The sequence below is a fragment of the Cynocephalus volans genome, chromosome 7, assembly GCF_027409185.1.
Source record: "Cynocephalus volans isolate mCynVol1 chromosome 7, mCynVol1.pri, whole genome shotgun sequence".
NCBI classification, from domain to species: Eukaryota; Metazoa; Chordata; class Mammalia; order Dermoptera; family Cynocephalidae; genus Cynocephalus; species Cynocephalus volans.
Window position 1 is genome coordinate 93,682,881 of NC_084466.1, and position 17,894 is coordinate 93,700,774.

Consider the following 17,894-nt stretch of genomic DNA (forward strand, 5'->3'; position numbering starts at 1 on the left):
CACAGATCTGTTTCCCCAGTCTCTTGTTTTCTAGACAGCTTTCTGGTTTGCTGATTTGAAGATTGATGGTTATTTTACAATATACACACACATAATGCAGAAAGGAAATCTCTCCACAATTGCAGCTCAAAACAACTACATCTAGTCGGGTCTTGGAGGTACCTACAGCAGGATGGGGTTCAGGGCAGGGACCCCAGTGACTCTCTAATAACACATCTGATGACTGATCAGTTGGATCCGAGACCCCATTCCCAAAGAACACCTCCCCAGGCTGTAAGCAGGGCCTCTTCCTTCCCAGGCTCTAGAGATGAGACATTCAGGGGCTGGTATTTTCCTCAAGCTTGAAATAAGCAGGGATAAAGCTGCCATATTTCCACTTAGTATGAATTTCTTCCTTCCCCAATTTCTTTTAGACTCTGCAGTAATTTTACCTTATACTGTGGGTGACAAGACTGCTCTTGAGGTAAAGACTTAATGACTCTGGCTCAGTCTTTTTCTAGGAAAGACTCTTTTCCCCTGAGGGAAGAAATATCTGAGGAGGACAGGGTACCAGCAGGAACCAGATGATTCAGATGAGGATACGTTAAAGAAAGGTCTATTTAAAGGGCAGGATCCCAGGAACCATGCAGGTATGCTGAGGCACCCAGAGACCAGCAAAAGGGGGAAGCTGTTGCCACCCCTAGGGCTGAAGGGCACAGGCAGTGAGGACTGGAGTCAGGGAGGAAGGTGCACCCCTCCCTCCTCCCAAGAGTCAGACGCAACTAGCGCAGGCGGTCTGCGTAGAACAAAGAGGTGATTTCACTGCATCTAGAAACCAGGTGAGACAGGCCCTGGCCCAACTCCAAAAGGCCCAAACTGCCTTGAGTCAGGTGACTGATGCTATGACAAGGTGGGACAGACATGGGAACATCACCTCTCTGCGTCTAAGCCAGTGTTTCTCAACTGTGGCCCCTGGATCAGTAGCATCACCTGGGAACTTGTGAGAAATGCAAATTCTCAGGCCCCACCCTAGATCTACTTAATCAAAAACTCTGGGAGCGGGGCCCAGAGAACTGTTTTAACAAGCCCTACAAGCTGCAGTTCGAGAACCAATGCCCTCAGCTAACATAGTTCCTTTGAAAAGAGATGTAATGAGCAACACCTGCAAGGGTGATCCAGCCCAGCCACAGCAACCGATCAGCCACGTGTGGGCCTCCCCCACCGCCAGAAGGTGCAGAGTCTAGGAAGGAGGGAGGCTTTTGTGAAAGATCAATGCCTGGAATAAACTTTCGGAAGCTCTCCTTGCGTCCAGGCAGAAATAGCTGCTCTGGGACTCCAGGGGGGATATTTTAGAATGATGGAGACTCTGTTACCAGCAGCCCCTGCCTCTGAGGACTCTCTCCTCATTCTGGCAAAAGAATGGACATGATCAGGACTCTGCTATTGCTAACACCACTGGGAGAGGATGCATTTCTGCTAATGGCACCTTCTGTCGCTACAGAGAAGCTGCTCCAGCTTCCTCTTGTCCCGCAGAGAATCTGGCAGCCTCCAGAAGATGTAATAGAGACCTGAGGACATTTGGAAGATGCACTACACAGGAAGGTGTTTCAATTTGATTTACCTTCCGTCTCCTACAAGGAACCGATAGTGCCACACTGCATCACGAACCCAGCAAGCACCAAGAGTGGGCCTGAGGGAGACCAAATAACCCTTGTCAAGTATATGAAGGGTGATCGCATGGATGCTGGCGACTGGCTTCTCCAAAGACACAATCATGGAGAATTAGCTTAAATACAGCAGGAGGGACTCGGGATGGAAATGGGGAAATGAGACAGGGATATTTTACAGCTAGAGACCAATAGGGGTTCTCATCCACTGCCTGAAGAACAAATAGTTTGTGAATTCGTTCCCCACATGCTATTGACAGGCTTATGGTGAAAGCAATTATTTGAGGGTTAAGTAAAACCTTAAGCTTTTAAGTGTAGTGGGTAAAAATATTCAGGAAGCTTAGCTTTCTACTGCAAAAATGTACCATACACAAAATTGGAATACCTCTTAAATGTCAGACGTGTTCACATGTGCTCATGGGCTTTGATAACTACTGGAAGCAGAGAATTATTTCAAACGGAGGTCACATCAGTACCAACAAGACTTGCACTCACTCATTCAGCAAATGCTTATTGGGCACTGTTTTAGTTTCCTGGAGCTGCTGTAACAAATTACCACAAACTTTGTGGCTTAAAAACAACAGAAATTTATTTTCTCACAGTTCTGGAGGCCAGAGGTCTGGAATCAAGGAGTTGGCAGAGCCATAGTCCCTGCAAAGGGTCTAGGAAAGAATGTGTCCTTGCCTCTTCCACTTCTGGAGGCTCCAGCCGTTCCTTGGCTTGCGGCTACGGGACTCTGGTCTCTGCCAATATTCTCATGGCCTTCTCCCCTGTCTGTGTTTGTTTCCCCTTCTCTTCGCTTGTAAGGACTTGTCACTGATTTAGGACCCACCCTAATCCAGGAAGATTTCATCTTGGGCTCCTTAATTTAATTACATGTGCAAAAATCCTTTTTCCAAATAAATTTACATTCACAGGTTCCAGGTGAATATCTTTGGGGGGAGCGAAAGCACCATTCGACCTATTACAGACACTTGCTATAAACCTGGCATTGTTCTAGGAGTTTGGGAAACATCAGTTGAAAAAAATGTAATAAAACTCCTGCCTTTGAGGAGATAGGTGATAAATACTAAGCATCTTAAATAAGTTAAATGTAGTTTCTTAAAAAGTGATGTGTTCTGAAAAAAAAAAAATGTAGAGGGTGAAAAGTGGCCCCTGACTGCTGAGGTGATATCGGCAGGGGCAGTCTGAAGTATGAAACACAGTGGTTTGGGCGAGCCTCATTAAAAAGGTAAGATTTTAGCAAAAACCGAGAGAGAGTAAGGCAATCGGCCAAATGGACAGCTGAGAGAAGAGACTTCAGGCAGAGAAAATGGCTAGAGCAAAGGCCCTAGGGCAGGAGCTTGCTGGGTATATACTAGAAACAGGAATGAAGACAGCAAGGTTGGAACTGATGGAGTAGGGGGGTGTAGGAGAAAGGCAGCCAGAGACACGAGATAGGGCAGGGCCTTTGCATGGAATGGGAAGCCAGTGCGGGATTCCACAGGAAAGAAAGGCACACTCACCCGAGATGTTTAAAAGAAGGAGCTATTTACAGGGGTATGGGCAAGACAAAGGAAAGCACTAGGGATGCAGAAGCCCGGGGCTAGCAACAGCACAAATCCCTTGCTAAGACACGTGGTGAGATCTGGAGCTGTGGAAGTAGGGGGAGGGGCTGCCCAGCACGAACTGCAGTCTTGGACGGACACGGTCAGGACCGCAAACCTGCAGGGTGGAGATGGGAGAAGAAATACCCCTACTTCTCCCTCATTTTTCAAACCCAGCCAGAAGCCAGAGAGCATGGAGCCTGGATAGTTTGGGCCAGCACCAGCCTACCAGGACACAAAGCAAGGCAAAGAGCAAAACGCAGACCTGGAATAACAAACAGGGAACAGGCGACACAGCCAGGCCTAGTGCCATCCCTGGAGGGCCTGTGGAGGGAGGAAGAGTCATGGTCCTCACCTGCATGGGGCTTGCATTCTGAGGTGGACAGACATTAAACAAATACATCACCATCCCTCCTCCCTGCCAAAAAAAGTCAGATGCCGGGAAAAACTGCACCCATCCTTGAGAGAAGGCAATAGTGATGATCTTTGAACCTCAGGGCAGATACCAGTGTGCACCTTGTTGAGGCAGCTACAAGTGTGATAGAAAGCACACCATCATTCTGGCTTGAATAATCAGAAGACAGACACAAATTATTCACTACAATCTGGGAAAAATTTATTAACACATCATTCCCATGACCTACCACAACCAAAAGGGCTGAAAACGTGTTCATCCATTTCAGACACAGCCTTCATGTTGCCCATGTTCAAAACCTGAGCACGGAGCTCCCACGCTGGAAATGCCTCAGCAGGGTTGCTGCCACACCTGCTGTCACAGAACAGAAGCTCTCAGGATCAGAAGAACATTATAGGACAGGTAGTCCAGCCACTCTGCATGATGAGAAACCTTTCCCATACACATCATTAAGCACGTCTTGTAATCGGAAACTCATTATCATATAAGAGAGCTCTGATTGTTAAAAATAACTTCTTTAGGGCCGACCCCATGGCGCACTCGGTAGAGTGCTGCGCTGGGAGCGCGGCGACGCTCCCGCCGCGGGTTCGGATCCCATATAGGAATGACCGGACTCACTGGCTGAGTGCCGGTCTCGGGAAAAAAAAAAAAAAAAAAACGACAAAAAAAAAAAAAAAAAACCTTCTTTACACTCAACTGCATTTTGCTATGTTGTAGTTTCCATCTAAGAAGGTTATGAAATTGCAAGAAAAGTCCTAAAGGAGACCCCAAAAATCATCCTAAGAGATGCTACAAAGTCTACTTTATGAGAATTGTCAAAAGATGTCCTCTTTGCCTTTCTTGTTTCAATAATGAAAAGTCAGGGTCCTCTGGGAAGACTGAAACTAAAAAAGTGGGATGATTAAAAATTATAGAGTCAAAAGGGGATCTCAGGTTCCTTCAAAAGTTAAATATAGAATTACCATATGACCCAGCAATTCCAGTTCTAAATATATACCGAAAAGAATGGATAAACAAAGTGATGTATCCATACAAGGGAATATTATTTAGTCATAAAAAGGAATAAAATACTAAGACATGCTACTATGCGGATAAACCTTGAAAACATCATGCTAAGTGGAAAACAGGCAGATGCAGGAGGCCACACAGTGTAAGACCGTTTATGAGAAATATATAATTATTATAATTATATTTATAATATTTATAAGAAATAGGTAAATCCATGGAGACAAAATGCAGATTGGTATTTGCCAGGGGCTAGGAGAATGGGGCAATGAGAGAAACTGCTTAATGGATAAGGGGCTTTACTTTAAAATGATGGAAATGTTTGGAACTAGATAAAGGTGGTAGTTGCACAACACTGGGAATGTACTACATGCCACTAAATTGATCACTTTAAAATGCTTAATTTTATATAAATTTTACATCAATAAATTATTTTTAAAAAAGGAACGGGGGATAGTAGGGTAAGTATAAATATAGAAAGCAAATTCTGCTGTACTAGAACTTTTGGCTAGAAAGATGTAAATTCACAACTAACAACAAAAAGCCAGACTTACTGTCAGGTAACAAGCCCAAAGACCAAAATTACACCAAGAGGGGGAACAGAATGAAAATATAAATCAGTTCAGAAATGTACAGACAAGCACTTCTTAAACAATCAGTAGTTATTATCTTATATTAAATTTCTAGTTCATTATAACCTGGTACTTTTGTAAAATAAAAGTGAATAACTAGGATTTCTGGCTTCCTTCTACCTAGACAGCTGGGGAGAGTATCTATCATGCATTAACCATAAGAAAAAGCTGGATAATTTGTAAAATCATTACTTTTCTTGATCTCATCAGAGAATAGAGGCAGGGGAGGAAGATGGGCCCCCATCAACTGGATGAAAATAATTCAGCTAAAATTTTTAATAGATTGTTAGGGGCCATGTCTGGGCTATCATGAGAGACTAGAATCCCTGGGAGAGGCAGACACAGAAAATTCACATCCACTCTTTTCCAAGGCCCTCTATGTGCTCACAGAGAAAGACTCGGGGCAGGACTGGGGTCCAGGGAAAGCTGCCCTCAATAGTGCAGGCCTGGTGGAGGGAATGGATGCTGCTGATGGAACCACGGCGTGCATCACAATTACTTCTCCCCTAAAAGAATGAAAGCCTTAAATTGCTGGGAAAGAGGCTACATATCCTGTCATGCTGAGGTTACACTGCATCTGGGAGAAGGGTGAAAGAATAAAAACCCTCAACTCCCCACTGGGAGAGGGGCAATCTGGTATGATCAAGACTCATACATTTAAGGCAAAGAATATTACAAGGAATAAAGAAGAATATTATATAATGACAAAGAGGCCATTTACCAAGGGCCCATAACAATCCTAAATGCGTACGTGTAACTCAACAACAGGGCCTCAAAGGACATAAAGCAAAAAGTAATAAAACTAAAAGGAAAAACAGACAAGTCCACAATTACAGTTGGAGACTTTATCACTCCTCTCTTAGTAATCAGTAAAATAAGTAGACATATCAGTACGATTACTCATATAGAAGAACTGGACAACACTATCAACCAACTTGACCTAACTAACATGATGAAGCGTGATACAAAACAATAGCAGTAATACACATTCTTTCCAAATACATATGGAACACTCACAAAAATACACCATATTCTGGGCAATAAAACAAACCTCAACAAATTTAACAGAATTAAGGTCATTCAAAGTTTGTTATCTAACCGTGCAAAATTAAACTACTAATAAATACAGAAATGTATCTTGAAAATATGTGAAAACTACACAACATAGTTCTAAAGAACATGTGGGTTAAAGATAAAGTCATAAGAGAATGCAGAAAATACTTTTTAATCATATGAAACAAAATATAATAAAATGTGTGTGATACAGCTAAAGTAGTGCTCAGAGGAAGATTTATAGCACTAAAATACTTATATTAGAAAAGAATGCTGTCAATTCAGTAATCTAGGTTTCCACCTTAAGAAACTAAAAAAAGAAGAACAAATTAAATGCAAATCTAGCAGAAGAAAGAAATTAAGACTAAAGCAGAAATCAATAAAATCAAAAAGAAAATAATGAAAAAATCAATTAGTACCAAAATCTGGTTCTGTTTAAAAATACAACTGATTCTAGCCATATTTAACAAGGAATTAAAAAAAGAAGACACAAATAGTATCAGGAATGAAAGAAGGGACATTAATACAGATATTACAGATATTAAAATGATAATGAAAGAATATTGCAAACTTTAGGCCCCAAAACTCAACAACTTAGGTTGAGTTGGCAAATCCTTTGAATATAGAAATTACCAAAGCTCACCCCAAAAAGAAATAGATAATCTGAATAAGTTCTGCCAAATATGTAAGTGGAGAATAACACCAATTCTACACAGACTCTTCTATAAAACAGAAGAAGGAACACTTTCAAACTCATTTTATAAGGCATTATACTGACACCAAAACCAGATAAACACATTACAAAAAAAGAAAGCTATAGACCAATATTCATTATGAACATAGATGAAAAAATCCTTGACAAAATATTAACATATCAAATCCAGCAATATATTAAAAATGTTTCATTAATAAGTAGGGTTTATCCAGGGAATACAAGGCTGGTTCAACATTCAATAATAATCAGTGGAATTCACCATATACACAGATTAAAGAAGATAAACTATACATTCACCTCAATAATTGCAGAAAAATACTTGACAAAATTCAACATCATTCAGGATAACAACTCAGCAAACTAGAAATAAAAGGGAACTTCTTCAATCTGTTAAAGGACATTTACAACAAATCTATAGCTAACTACATACTTAGTTGTGATAAACTAAATATTTTCCTTTCAAGACTGGGAACAAATCAAAGATACCTGCTTCCATTATTCCCATTTTACACAATACTGTAAATTGTAGTACTGGAATTGTAGTACTAAGGTATTGTGGTTCTAAGCTGTGGAATAAGGCAATAAAAAAAAGTAAAGAATACACTGATTGGAAAGGAGGAAATAAAACTGTATTCACAGGTAATTTGATTGTCTATTTGGAAAAGTAGTAATTTACAAAAACACTCCTTGAAATAATAAATGAGCTTAGCAAAGTCAGAAGAAATAACTTTATTTCTACAAACTAGCAATGAACAATTGGAAATTGAAATTTAAAAACTAGTACCATTTATAATAGCACAAAACATATAACATATTTATGTATAAATCTTACAAAGGATGGACAATATTTATGCACTGAAAACTATAAAACACAGATGAAAGAAATTTTAAAAAGGTCTAAATGAATAGAGAGATATACCATGTTCATGGACTAAATATTATTAGGATGGGGGGGGAAGAAGATATAACAACCACAATTACTTGAAGTTGATACGACAAGCAAACAGAAAGGACATTGTTGGGGGGAGGGGGGGAGGGAGAAGGGAGGGAGGTTTTGGTGATGGGGAGCAATAATCAGCCACAATGTATATCGACAAAATAAAATTTAAAAAAAAAAAAAAATGCTCTTCCATTTTCTAACTCCAAAAAAAATATTAATTAATTAAATAAATAAATAAATAAATATTATTAGGATGTCAATTCTTTCCCAAATGCTCTACACATTCAACACAATCTCAACTAAACTCCCAGCAGCATTTTTTATAGAAATGAACAAGCTGATACTAAAGTTTATAGGTAAAGGCAAAGCAAGTAGAATAGCCAAAACAGTTTTGCCAAAGTAGTACAAAATCAGAGGATTTACACTACTTGATTTCAAAATGCACTGTACAGTAATTAAGACAATGTGATATTGATGAAAAGACAAACACGTAAATAAATGAGACAGAATATTGGGCCGGCCCGTGGCTCACTCGGTAGAGTGCGGTGCTGATAAATGAGACAGAATAGAGTCCAGAGATAGACCTCACATGTATACAACCAATTATCTTTGACAAAAGCACAAAGGAATTTAAATGAAGTATAGCAGTTTCAACAAAGGAAGTTGAACCAATTTGGTGTTCTATGCAAAAATACAAACCTTGACCTATATACTAGGCACCATATACAAGTAATAACTCAAAATGGATCACAGACTTAAATGTAAAACCTAGAACTATAAAACTTTGAAAATAAAACAAGAGAAAATCTTTGTGATCTTGTACTAGCCAAAATTTCTTTCTTACATATGATACCAAAAGTGTAATCTATAAAAGAAAAAATTAATAAATTGAACTTCATCAAAATTTTAAAATTTTGCTTTTCAAAAAGAAACTTATTAAAATGAAAAGAGAAGCTTCAGACTGGAATACAATATTTTCAAAACACATATCTGATAAATGACTTGTATCTAGGTTATATAAAGAAATTTCAAAACTCAGTAAAAAGAAATCAAACAACCCAATTTTTTAAAATGGACTTTAAAAACTCCATTTGAAAAAACTTTAACCAAAGAAGATATGTAAATTACAAATGAGCACATGAAAAGGTTCTCAGCATCCTTAGTCATTAAGGAAATTCAAGTTATGACCACGATAAGATATTACTGCACACCTATTACAATGGCAAAAATTAAAACAGAAACAAAGTACTGACAATATCAAGTTAAGGCAAGTACGTAGAATAACTGGAACTTTCATACGTTGCTGGAAGTAATGCAAAATGGTACAGCGAGCCCCTTTGGAAAGCAAATTAGCAATTTCTCATACAGTTAAAGAGACTTATGAGACTCAGTAATCCCACTTCCAGCTACTTACCCAAAATAAATGAACACATGTCCACACACAAACTTCATGTTCACAGAAAAACTCTACAGTTTTATTCATAATTACCAAAATCCAGGCTGGCTGATTAGCTCAGTTGTTTGGAGCATGGTGTCGATAACACCAAGGTCAAGGTTTCAGATCCTCTTACCAGCCAGCCACAAAAAACAAACAAACAAAAAAACCATGATTACCCAAATCTAGAAGCAACCTCAATGCCATTCAGTTTAAGAATGGATAAACAAACAATGATACATCCATACAATGGAATACTACCCAGCAGTGAAAAAGAATGAACTAGTGACACAAGCAACAACATAGATAGCTCTCATGTGCATTATGATAAGTGAAAGAAGCCAGACTCTAAACCATATATTGTATGATTCTATTTATTTCACAAAATGGCAAAGTTTTAGGGAAAAAAAATTGAATCAGTGTTGCCAGGAAGTGGGGATGGTAGGATTGGTTGACAACAAAGGGACAAGAGGTAATTTGTTGGGAAGATAACTGTTCTTTATCTTGATTGTTATTGTAATTATCAGACTGTACATGTTTGTCCAGACTCAAGGAACTTTACACTTTTTAGTGAATTTTACTATGTGTAAATTATTCCTCAATAATCCTGACTTTAATAACGTAGATCTCTACTTTTCTCCTTAGTATTGTCTTAATAAGAAATCAACTAAATGAAGGGGGCTGGCCGATTAGCTCAGTTGGTTATAGCATGGTGCTGACAACACCAAGGTCCAGGACTCAATCCCTGTACTGGCCAGCCATCTAAAAAAAAAAACCAAAAATAAATAAAATAAATCTACTGAGTGAAGAAAGCCAGTGGAAGAGTGCTACAGATTATATCTTCCCAGGCATGTGAAAAACTCTTGAGGGTAGGGAAGGGGTGAAATACATTTTGTATAAAATATGGAATGATTTTAACAGTAGTTACTTCTGTTAAAATGAGCATTTCATATGTAATATTTTTTGCATTAAAACAGTTTCTAAAATGAATTACTAGATATGGAGATATTACTTTATTGAGTGCTTACTCATAAATCCTGTACTTATCTCACGGACCTGTATTAATTTTCAGCCTGGTACCAGTCCATGGACAACTTTGAGGAGTGCTGATATAATTTCTTGGAATAATGATGTAATTATTTGTTTTCAAAATTAAAAATAAACAATAATGAGCAATAATATAATGCAAAATAATATGTAATTTTTATTAAATTCATTGATTCCCTTCCTAAGCCATAAAAGGAGATTATAACGGAATATATAAAATATAATCCTATTCTTATTTCATAGATATACATCTTTTACACATATAAAAATAAAATTCTAAGGGCCAGCCCATGGCCTCACTTGGGAGAGTGTGGTGCTGATAACACCAAGGCCACAGGTTCGGATCCCTATAGAGGGATGGCCGGTTGGCTCACTTGGGAGAATGTGGTGCTGACAACACCAAGTCAAGGGTTAAGATCCCCTTACTGGTCATCTTTTGAAAAATAAAATAAAATAAAATAAAATAAAATTCTAGCAGTTAATATATCAAAATATGAGTAGTTATTTCTAGATAGGTTTATATTTTTAAGCTTTATTTCTTTCCTTAGTATTTATTTTCTAATTTATCTACAATACACATGCATCACTTATATAATGGAAAAAAAATTCAAAGTCCATATTTCCATTTCAGGGGCCACACTCATCAAAGACCTATAGGTCCTTTCATAATATGTCAGTAGGAGTTCTGGAGACCAAACTCTGGACTGCCTCTTCTGGAAAGCACTGATCATTTCAAACTCATATTTACTACATTCCTACTATGTGTGAAGATCTATACCAGAAAGCACAGAGGACACCAAAATGTATGAGACAGCCTGTGGCTTCGAAGACCTCTGAGCATTTTGGGAGTGGTGTTGCAAGTGGGGAACTCGAGTCTCAAAAGGTTCAATGGGAGAGAGGAACTCAAGATGGGCTATCAACACTGTTGACATTAAGGGAGGATGAAAGAGTGGAAGACATTCTAGGAACAGGGAACAGCAGGAGCTAAGGCATCGGGTGGGGAATGCAGGCCTCAGTCCATTGTGACTTGATGCAGGGTCAAGAGTGCAGCTGGGTTGGATATTTGGAACTTGTCAGTGACCCTGGGGAGGGCCGTGCAAATACAGTGCCAGGGGAAGAATCCAGACAAGATTTTAGGAGCGTGGGCATGACGAGAGCAGTGAAGGCACTGGGGTACGACTGTCTTAAAATCAGGCAATGAGGGAAGGGAGAGACAAGAGGAGACAGAACAGGAGGAGAAGGGAAGGAGTTGGGAGGAGGGGATGGCAGTAACTAGTCAAGGCTTTCTTTTCTTATTTTACACACTCGATGAAACTTCATCTTCCAGGTGGAAGCAGCAGCTAATGATAAGGGAAGAGAGACAGACATAAGGACTGGAGTGACTTTGTCCAGGGGGTACAGCAGCTGACAGGAAGCCTGATGAAGGCAAGGAGGGCGAGATCTCATTTTTCTGGTTATGACAAAGATTCTCAAACTTTCTCAGTTCGGTGTCCTAAGCATCTCAGCAACGTTTATCACAGAGAGCTCATAGACCAAAAGATATATCTAATATTTCCATTTTATGAAACAACTTAATACATACTTATGTCCTAACAACTTAATAGCCATTTAATAAAAATAATATGTATACATTGAAAGAAAACATTTTCATTTCATTCTCCAAGACGCACATTTATTTATTAAGGGGATGTGTACACCTGTTGGGCCCTGCACAACTTTCTACACCTTGGAATCTTCACATGGGGTGTGGAACATCTCCTGTTGCACACCGATTTCGTTCTGTACTTGCTTTTTTTTTTAATGTTTAGTTATTTATTTTTAATTGGAACATAGTTGATTGTACATATCTGTGGGGTACGGCATTGAATATCAATACCCGTGTGCAATATGTGACGTTCAAATCAGGATAATTAGTATATTCATCACATACAATGTAATCGATTTTCATGGCCCTTTACAAATTCCTCCCTTTACTCTCTCCCTCTCCCCCTTTCCTACCCCCAGCAACCTCAGTTCTGTTTTCTTCTCTTAAAAAGTTCAACATATTATTGTGATTCCATCCTTTTTTCTCTTTCATCATTTATTAACTCCCACATGTAAGTGAGGACATGCAGTATTTCTCTTTCTGTGCCTGGCTTATTGCACTTAACATAGTTTTCCGAGGTTCATCCATGTTGCTGCTAATGGCAGTATTTCTTTTTTTTTTTTTTTTTAATGGCAGAGTAGTGTTCCATTGTTTAAATTTACCACATTTTCCTTATCCACTCACCTGATGATAGGTATTTAGGTTGGTTCCAACTCTTGGCTACTGTAAATAGAGCTGCAATAAACATGGGAGTATAGGTGTCCCTTCAACATGATTTCCATTCCTTTGGGTATATTCCCAGCAGTGGGATTGCTGGATTGTATGGCAGTTCTATCCGCAGTTGTTTGAGGAACCTCCATACCATTTCCGTAATGGCTGCACCATTTTACAGTCTCACCAACAGTATAGGAGGGTTCCTCTTTCTCTATACATGCTTTTTATCAAAGCAACTACCAAAAAAATGCAACTCTGCAAAGATATGATTATTATCAAAATAAACATATCATGATCTAATGGTGAAACTGTGAACTACCTGAGCTGGTAATCCGCACAGCATCTGTCAGATGTCATTTGTTGCTGTGTGCCTTCACATGTTTGACATATCCTGTTGCACCCCTGTGCGTCTGCTGCAGCACTCTGGGGATCTCAGTACACAGTTTGAAAATGGCAGGGTCATAGGAAGAGAGATGGAGAGAGATTAGAGACAGGGTCTCCTAAGATAGACAGGAAGGATGTCAAGGAGGCTCAGAAAAGTAGGCATCCAGGTCACCATCTGGTGGTTCTCCAAGTGTTGCAGCCCTTAATCTTGCTAGTTTACTTTTGTAATTAGGATCCAAGAGGCAGAAAGCTGTGCTGAGCAGATCCCGCACGGCATACCCTATGTAACTCAACTCAATTTCAAGATTACCAGTTCCTACCCCCCCAGCTTACCTGCAGGGTGTGAAAGTCCTCAGCTAATTTGCCCCGTAACTTATTAACCAGGGAAAATAATTTAAGTGAACACTAGCTAAACATTGACCAAGGTCCCATTTAACCTTCAGGGGAAAATGACCCTCGACTGCCTGCATATGGCCACATTGTGCCACAGGCCCCAGAAATGCCAATATCCCACTCCTGAAGTACGTCCTAGGTTCACTTGGCCCGGGGCCTAGTGAAGCTAAGGAAGTGGTGTCAGGAGCCAGTGAAAGGGGGGAGGGGAAGTTTGGGGACAAAGTGGGGAGTGCATGGCAAGGAGGGAACACCAAGAAGACAATCCCTGGGTGGGATAAGCTGGGCTCAACACCCCCTGGTGACTGTGCATGAACTGCCCAAGGCCCATGGGGACCACCAGGCTGACAAGGACTGAAGTTCACAAATGCCCAGACGTCACCTTCTCCAGGACAGCCCATCTACTTTCTGACCCTTCAACTGAAGGCATGCAGGGGCACTGGACAAAGTGCAGACAAGTGGTCAGAGGGAAGGGGATCAGTATCTATGAAGAAAGGTTAATAGAGCCTGAGTACAGCCCCAGAGGAAGTCCCAGTGTAATTTACCTCATACACAAAGACCTGACGCACACAGAGCACATTTCTTTCGGGGACAGTTTGGAGTGGGCACAGAGAGGATTTCTGAAACAGCACAGTGGAGGACACTAACATTTGTGGTGTGCTTGCCATTCCACAACCTTAGAACAGACATTTCTTTACAATGGAGGAAAGTAGACTCAGAGAGTTTACTGATTTGTTAAAAGTCACACAGCAAGTAAACGGTGGCGTGAGTCCAAAGCCCTTCCTCTTTCCTCTCTAACTTGCTCCCAACATCGTCCCACGCTTCCCATCTGAAGATTAAACTTCACAGTAGACTCTTGGGGAGACTCGGGATCTCAAAACCTGATGTTCTTAAAAGGTAAGGAATTGATATTTATTGGCATCTTGCATATATTCAACAGTGTATCTGTTACATATTTCCTAAGTTTGAGATTCTTTGAAGAATTATTACAAAAAAATTGGCAGATGTCTTTGTACCCCCTGCTTTTAATATTTTACCTGATTTACTTAAATATTCCCTCTCTCTGTAAAATACTTCCTATATAACTAAAGCCCCATGCCTCATTCCATCTCTACTTTCACAGTTAACCACAATTCTGAGGTTAGAATACAACATCCCATGTTTGTTTCAATAATATTACTTCATCGGTATGTGTCCATAAACTATATATAACATTAAACGTATTTACATAAATGGTATTGTACTAGAACTATATTTCTGCAACTTTTTGAACCCAACATTGTTTTGAGATTGAGAATATGTTCATTTAACTGTTGTATAGTATGCCATTAAATGAATAAATCACATTTTATTTTCCTTTTCCTCTACTGAGGGGCAGTTGACCTGTGTGTTGGTTATCTAGGGCTGCCATAAAGTACCACAAACCAGGTGACTTAAACCACAGACATTTATTCTCTCACTGTTCCGGAGGGTAGAAGTCTGCTATCAAAGCACTGGCAGGACCATCTTCCCTCTGAAGTCTCTAAGGGAGAATCCTTCCTTGCCTCTTCCAGCTTTTGATGGCCCCAGGCATTCCTTGGCTTCTAGCAGCATGAATCCAATCTGTGCCTGTTATCACACGCCTTTCTCTTTATCCAAATCTTCCTCTCCTTTTCCCTACAAAGATGCAGTATTGGATTTAGGGCCTACCCTAACACGGGATGATCTCATCTCAAGTCTTGCCTCAATTACATTTACAAAGACTCTTATTCCAAATAAAGTCATATTCTAGGGTTCTGAGTGGACATGAATATTTTGGGGGGCATTATTTAACCCACTACAAGCTATTTCTACTTTTTAGCTGTTAACTATATGCTGCAGTAAGCAACCTTATAACCAGTGTCTCTTTGGGCAAAGAATGAGCACTTTTGTAGGGCTGACACACCCAGAAGTGAAACTGTTGAAGGGCAGGTTACTTTTACTATGTGATGGCAAATGGAAGGCCAGTTACCAAGTCACAATGCCACCAATAATGTACACTTGCTCCTTTATCTGGTGCATCTTTGCCAAAACCTGGTGTTGTCACTTATTCATTTTTTCCAGGTTGATGGGTAGGAAGTGGTATTTCACTATTGTTTTATTTTTTCTTTCCCCAAGTAATGGTGTGGTTGAGTGTCTACCATATTTCTTCAAGGAGAAAACTCATAACCACTACTTGATGGTGACTGCAAGAACTTTGGGAGTAATGGCGTCAGATTTTTTACTCAGATCTTTCTTGGCACTAGGATTCTTCTGAGCCCATGCATGATTTGGGTTTCCTCTGTGTGGCTGCTTAACTCAAAGAAGTCAGTAATTTTTAGTTCTCCTTCATACTTAAGTCAGGCTAAGCACTCCAGTGGAGACAAAAAGAATAAGATGAGACCTTTTTTTTCAAAGAACTTACAGTATTGTGGTGAAAAAAGGCCTTCACACATAAACACACACGACAAAATACAATGGTAAGTGCAGAAAAATACTGCAGATGGCAACTGTACTATAATCTGCTTGAGGACAAAACCTAGGTTTTGGTGCCACTCTATTTCCAACATTCTGGCTTACAGTACACCCTCAGCAAAGGCTTGCCAAATGAAGGGTTGTATAGTGGTTCGGGTCACTGGAGCAGTGACAACGGGTTTCATGATAGGGATGGGGTAAGAGGCAGGGCTTTGCCGCATGAGCAGGATGGGGATGTAGAGAAACAGGTTAACCAGGTAAGGAGAGTAGAGCTCAGAACACCTCCAAAACGGAATATCATCACCTGGAGTGTACACCAACCAAGTCCTCTCGTCTAGGCGTAGAGGACAGGGAGTAACTGCTAAACCTATTACAGAGCTGCTACATACCAGGTACATAATGGATGAGTGACACACGTTATTGCACTTAAGCCTCACAACAACATGAAGGAGGAGGTTCTGTTATCATAACTGTTTGGACGCTCAGAGATTAGTTTAAGGGGATTGGCCGCGGGCCCCCAGCTTGTGAGTGGCAGTAGCGGGACGTAAGTGAGTTCTCTCCCAAGGCCACGTTCTCAACCTTTTTCCCCCTCCTTTTTTATTTTTTATTTTTGATTGTGGTAAAGTACATATAACATAAAGTTTACTATCTTAACAATTTTTAAGTATATGTTCACATTGTTATACGACCAATCTCAAGAATTTATTTTTCTCTTCCAAAATCAAAATGCTGTGCCCAACAAACAACTCCCTACTTCCACCTCCCCCGAGCTCCTGGCAACCCCCATTCTACTTCCTGTCTCTATAAATTTGACTATTTTAGGTACCTCGCATAAGTGGAATCATACAGTATCTGTCCTTTTGTGACTATCTTATTTCATTTAGCGTAATGTCTTCAAGGTTAATCCATGTCTAGCATGTATCGGACTTCCCTTTCTTCTTAAGGCTGAATAATATATCATTGTATGTAGATACCACATTTTGTTTATCTGCTCATCTGTCAATGGACACTTTGGTTGCTTCTTCTTTTGGCTATCACGAGTAATGCTGCTATGAACACAGATACACAAATATCTCTTCAACACTCTGTTTTCAATTTTGGGGGGTATATTTGCAGAGGTAGAATTGCTGGATCATACAGTAATCCTATTTTTAATTTTTGAGGAACCATCATACTGTTTTTCATAGCATTTTGCCTTCCTACCAACAGTACCAAGGGTTCCAATTTCCCCACAATCTGTTAACCTCTTTTATAAAGTGGCTCATAAGCAACCTCACAATGAAATGGCTGCTAAATAAACCACATATCCTCAAGCCAAGCCTAACCAAAACGAGGCTAGTTTCACTCAGCTAGCCACCAACCCATAGCAAGGTAGAGCTAACACTTAAGAAAATGCCAGCCAACCACACCCAGGTCTCCACTGCTTGGAGGGGCTGTCCCAAGCATCCCTAGTATGCAGCAAGTGCTTAATAGGAGCCCACATTCCATCTGGTATCTCATGACCACCCTCCTTCCCCAGTGTTCAGTTTATTTTCTGTCGCCAATATTGTCAGTGACTACACTGAAAAACTGTGTCAATCGCTTCTTTGTCTGAGAGAAGGACATTTATCATTTGCCGTTCTAAATCTGAAAACACCATAACCAACCCGTGGGCGTTGGCTCACATTACACTCTGTAATTTCAGTTAGCGAGTTAATGGGAAAGATGCATTAACATTCTGTTTGTGGTTTAAAATACATATTTACACAGTTTGATTTTTCATATCCTCAAACTTATAATTTATCCATCACTGTGTTCCCTATTCTCTATTCTTAAACATTAGCTGCCCTCGTTTAGGTGATGAAAGATGCGTGGCAAGCTGTGGTTGTTCCATGC

The 17,894-nt window shown here is 39.9% G+C and overlaps 1 protein-coding gene across 5 annotated transcripts in view; it reads right to left on the reverse strand.

Moving 5' to 3' along the window:
• Window positions 1–17,894, reverse strand: part of LRMDA (leucine rich melanocyte differentiation associated) — a 1,115,169-nt gene that overhangs the window by 431,816 nt on the left and 665,459 nt on the right. Inside the window, exon 6 of one of the 5 annotated variants that reach the window (XM_063103069.1) lies at window positions 15,153–15,203. The exons of the other annotated variants lie outside the window; for them this stretch is intronic. Within the exon in view, the coding sequence (XP_062959139.1) occupies window positions 15,162–15,203 (42 nt within the window). The 3' untranslated portion in view covers window positions 15,153–15,161. Of the gene's footprint in view, window positions 1–15,152; window positions 15,204–17,894 lie in introns of those variants that run through there. 5 annotated transcript variants of the gene reach the window in all.